Source organism: Lolium rigidum, chromosome 5 (assembly GCF_022539505.1).
Source record: "Lolium rigidum isolate FL_2022 chromosome 5, APGP_CSIRO_Lrig_0.1, whole genome shotgun sequence".
In the NCBI taxonomy this organism is placed as follows: domain Eukaryota; kingdom Viridiplantae; phylum Streptophyta; class Magnoliopsida; order Poales; family Poaceae; genus Lolium; species Lolium rigidum.
Window position 1 is genome coordinate 64,975,913 of NC_061512.1, and position 5,223 is coordinate 64,981,135.

At 51.9% G+C, this 5,223-nt stretch overlaps 1 protein-coding gene across 1 annotated transcript; it reads left to right on the plus strand.

Moving 5' to 3' along the window:
* The first annotated feature begins 753 nt into the window (after nucleotides 1-753).
* On the plus strand, nucleotides 754-4,991 carry LOC124656041. The gene is made up of 3 exons (XM_047194853.1): nucleotides 754-1,672; nucleotides 2,180-2,422; nucleotides 4,696-4,991. The coding sequence occupies exons 1-3, from the start codon at nucleotides 754-756 to the stop codon at nucleotides 4,989-4,991; spliced, it is 1,458 nt and encodes a 485-aa protein (XP_047050809.1).
* The last annotated feature ends 232 nt before the right edge of the window (nucleotides 4,992-5,223 follow it).

Genomic DNA, 5,223 nt, shown 5'->3' on the forward strand with positions numbered 1-5,223 from the left:
GCTTACATGCCGGCAATTCAATTCGGCTCCCGGGTGCGTATGCTCCCTTTACCAAGAAAACATATTTTGAAGTGTGGAAAAATTTTGACAAAAAATTCTACATGTACATCTCCATAATATATGTGTGCGCGGTAAGTTTCACGAAAAAATAATATTTTTTGTGGCCTATGTAAAAAAGAGAAAACTTATCCTGTGAAAAGCATTGTTTTTAGCACTGAATTTTGTCTTTTTTACACACGTCACATGATAAGTTTATTTTTGTTGAAACGACTTTGTGAGCGCTTAGCACGTGAAGATGTACGTGCGAATTTTTTATTTCAATTTTTTTAAAATTTAAAATATGTGTAAGATGCATTTCAAAATATAGGGAGCATATGCTCCCATGTTCCAAAACACACCACTCCTATCAAGGAGAACTAAGAGTATTGTGCAATTATCGTCCACAACGTTAGGTATTTGTAAGCTTGAGGATGATATAGAAATATGAATTTTTATCCAGGATCACCTTGGAAACAACACGAATCATGTTGGCGGAAGGAGTATGTGTACATAGAAAGACGTTATAAACCTGTTTTCAAAAAAAAAAAAAAAGACGTTATAAACCTATAATCATTAGAACCTTCACCTAGGACAATCATGTTTATCTGGGGGCTTAAACGAAAAACGTCCTGGAACCAACCTTCCCCTCTTCATAAGACGAGGCCTCCCCACCTTCTCATCTCAACCATCCCCACCGCCCCATTCGCCGCCACAATGGCAGCCGCCGCGGCCGACAGAAGCTCCGGCGACTACTTCGCCATGGCTTGCGGCGTGGCAGGGGAAAGCGCGTGCTCCACTCCCTTCGTCAGCGCGCCGTCCAGCCCAGCCCGCGACCCGTCGTTCCACGCCGCCGCCGGTTTCTGTTTCAGCGCGCCGGTGAGCCCCGCGCGAGGCGCCGATGGCTGTGAATACGACTACGACTTCGACTTCTCCTCGCAGTTCCCTTCGCCCGCGGCCGCTGCAATGTCATCCGCCGACGAGCTGTTCCACAACGGCCAGATCCGCCCAATGCGGCTCTCCTCTTTCCTCCTCCGCTCGCAGGCGCCCCCGCCTCTCGCGGACCGCCCCACCGGCGGCCGGTTGATGCCGCTGGAGGCAGCGGCGCCAACGGACGAGCGCGGCCGTCTCCGGAGCCGGTCCGTGCACCGCAAGACCCGCTCACTCTCCCCATTCCGCGCACGCTGGATGTCGCCTTTATGTTCGCCTGCTCGGGGGAAAGATTCTGTCCAGCCGCCGACATCAGCGTCGCGGTCGTCGTCCTCCTCCTCCAATACCTCGTCCGGGTCCTCCTCGACCTCGAGAAACTACCACCGGTGGCGGTTCTTCAAGAACCTCGTCCACCAGAAGAAGCCCGACGGCTCCAAGCACCGACCTCCAGCTTCGCTGCCGCCGGCGCCAACGCCAGCGCGCCCCAACAAGAACGCCTCGCTGGTAGCTCCCAAGACGAACCCCACGCCGGCGGTGGGCAGGCGCGGGAGGAGGGCGTCGGCGCACGAGCGGCTCTACGAGGCGAGGCGGGCTGAGGCGGAAGACATGCGGCGGCGCACTTTCCTGCCGTACCGGCAGGGGCTGCTTCTCGGCTGCCTTGGGTTTGGCTCCCGCGGCTACGGCGCCATGCACGGCCTTGCTGCCGCCAAGTCCAGGCCTTGATCGCCGGCGCCTCCTCGGACTCTATTAGCTCAGTGTGAAGCAATAGTAACTTAAAATAAGCTTCCTAGTAAGTATTGCCGTGGCAAGAAGCCACGAAACTGGAAAGGAAAAGTTGACTTTTGTGTATAGAAAAGGGATTAATGGGCTGTTTGATCTCTTCTGTTGTAATTCTAAGGTGATGTAAGTGTTGACTTTGGAAGAACAGAATTGGTGAATGGAACGTTTGTTCAAGTGTTCATTGCTTCAGGAAGCCAGGAACTGAAAGTATGCCAAAGTGTGATTTACTTTTACATTTTCTGGCCGATCTCCCTAGCCACCCCCCCACCCTAGCCGGCGCCCACCCTCCCTCCCGGCGCCGCCGCCCACCCTCCACCACTGACCCCTCTCCTCCCTCCCCATCCGATCTTCGCCCCGGGTCGTCTCGCGCGAGGCGGCTCCGAGCGACGACCCAAATCCAAGCCAGAGGCCGGCCGATCTCCCTCCTCTTGGCGCTGCCGCCGTCGGGGTCGGCGGTGGCGGCCGCGTCCGGCTGCCAAAGGCAGGGGCGATGGTGGCGCGCCCATGGACTCCCCTTTGCGCGGAGGCGGGGTCCTTCAGGGGCGGCAACGGTGGACGGCGGGTCTGGTGGTGGTGGTCTTTGGCTACATCACCCGGATCATGGCGGGGGACGCGGTGGTGTGGCGGCTCTTGGCGGGGAGGAAGGGCGGCAGAGGGATCGGGCAGCGGTGGCAAGGTACATGGTCGCGAGGCAGCGGAATTGAGGCTCGGCCAGGCTTTCCTAGCGGGCAGCAGCCGGGCGTCTCCGTGTCGTGGGCGTGCGTAGCCGCTATCCCGACGGCTGCCGGCCTCCACCGGCTGTGTTGGAGGAGGAAGATGGACCATGGTTCCCAGCCATGGCGGCGGCGTGGGGGCCGGCCGTTCCGGCTTTCATGGTGGTGGTCCTAGGGTTCTTCTTTCACGAAGATGAAGACGTTTCGGATGCCGATCTTTCTTCATCTAGCCGGAGTGATGAGTTCTGGAAGGCTCTGACAGCAAATGTAACAGTGCATTTTTTGCCTGGAGTTCACATGATCGGGTGGTATTCGGTCACGCGCATCCATGCTTTTATTCCGACCGTTTGGTTCCGGAGGGAGCGGCGTGAAGCTCTGTTCTATGTTGACATCAAGAGACTTTCGGTCCATGGTGAAGTCAGAAGCAGAGAATATCATGAAGACGGGATTGGAAGATTAGGTAAAGAAGGTTCAAGTTTTCCGATGTTGAGGAGCTTGCTTGGTGTTCCGGGATTCGCAGCCTACCTTTCAGGGTGAAAACCCAAGGTCTGGCCTTAACTGGTTGTGTCTGGCAATGATCTTGTTGGAGGCATTGTTTTGAGAGCGGGGACTATCTTCAGGGTGAAAACCTAAGATCTTTGATCGGACGACGACAGCGCTGGTGTTCCCTTCTTGGAGGCGTCGCTTTTGAAGAGTCTGTATTTCAGGTGTTGTCTTGGTGGTGAATGTACTGTTGTTACTAGGTCTGGGATCTGTGGCGGGACTTTTATTTCTTACTTTTCTTTTCTTTTTTTGGATGTGTGCATCGGTACTATCATTAGGGTGGTGCGTTGTTGCAGAGGCTGGGTGTAATTGATATCTTTTGATGTTAATATATTCTCTTTATCGATTTTTTTACGTTTTCAATTTTATGTTGGTTTTATGGAATATAGTTACAGTCACTAAGCGCTCATTTGATTCATATGATAGAAAAATCATAGAATAGAAAAAATATAGAATTAAGATGTCACGCCTAGTTGCATTTTATGTGAAGATGAGTTCTCGTAGTTTTTATGCGATATGTTTCAATGAGTCAAACAACTAGTGTAGAGAATTCTTACAAAATCTAAATCCTACACAAATCCTAAACGAATTCTATAAATCAAAGGAGCCTAAAGAGGCATCCAGAGGTGAGTAACAAGCTGCAAGCATCTTGTTTCCTTCAGCAACTGAAGATAATGATGCACAGTTGTTTGGCGAGCTTCTGGCGGAACCAGTTTCTCCTTCTTTTTGACAGCAACTCCAAGAACTAGATTGAAATGACAGAAAACCGAACAGATAATGAAACCAATGCAGGCTGTGTTGGTGTTGCAGCCCTGTAATAATGCTGCTGTGAAGTGCTCCTACATTGGGGTTTAAATTAAGCGCGGGGACAGTTGACAGGACATGCTAGTACTTCTTTTCGATCTTGTTGCTTCTTGGCTTCAGTAACTTGTACCGAGACATACTGTGAAAAACAACGTGTGCCAAGACATAATCATCACACCATGGTGGTAATGAAAATCGAAACAGTATGGCTAATTCACCTCAATTCGTTGTTGTTGTAATACTCTGAAATTTTCTTGCTTCTTCTCAAAACCTTGGTTGGTAAAGGTTCATCAGCAAAACCTGAGCAAAGCTGATAAAATGATGTTCACCCCCGAGATACAATCATCAAAGACAGAGGATGTGCACTGCAGGACTAGTACGTACTTACATTTGTGATTTCAGCGCAAAGAGACTGACAAATGCAGGGTAAAACAGGGTAGCCCTGCACTGCAGTTGACCTCGCTATGGCAATGGGGAACAGCGTCACTCTCCTTGTTCTGAACACACGAGATCTGGGAACCATGGATATGTTATTCTTCACCCTTTTTCACTGAATACATCCTTCTGGGAGCAAGAGAATGGAGACATGTCACTGGAAATCTGGATGATGCAGCAGGATAAGATGAGAGGTGTACCAATGCTGTGTGAAATGTGTACTGTTGCTTTGCGGGGCTGGGAGCAATTGCCACTTGGTTGGTACAGGTAGTACTGTGATAGCCACACTTCAATGCAGCACGGTAATCCTAGATTGGGTGGGATGGGATAAGAAAGAAATGGAACTGTGTTATCTTCATCATCCGCGGTAGTGGAGGACTTTGGCGAGGCGTCGGTTCTCCGAACCAACCAGGCCAAGAGCTCGGTCCACCCTATCCGGTGTTCTCCTAAGCAGGTGGAGTTGGAGCGCTCCATTCTTCAGTGCGTAGTGGTGGATTGGCCCTGCAAGTACCTAGGCTTGCCGCTTGGGCTTCGCTAGCCCACGGCGGCGCAGCTCCAGCCTGTGGTCGAGAGTGCAACCAAGCGGTTGCCTCCGTGGTGTGCCCGCTTGATGAACCGTGGAGGTACGACGATCCTTGTGCAGACTACGCTTTGCGCAATCCTCATTCAGCGATGATGTCGCTGGACATTTCCCCCTATTACCTTGCAAGCTCTCTTGAAGGTTTGCCGCGGTTTCATGTGGAAAGCTAATACTGACATCAGTGCCGGCCATTGCTTGGTGGCCTGGGACAAGGTGGCCTCTCCGAAGCAGGCAGTGGAGTAGGTATCCCTAACATGTGCCTCCTCAATGTGGCTTTGCGATACCGGTGGGCTTGGCTTCAAAGGTCAGACCCGACCAAGGCGTGGGTTGAGTTTGACGTGAAGGTTCCTCCTCTTTCCCGAGCCCTGTTTGATTTCGCCACTGCGGTCACAGTGGGCAACA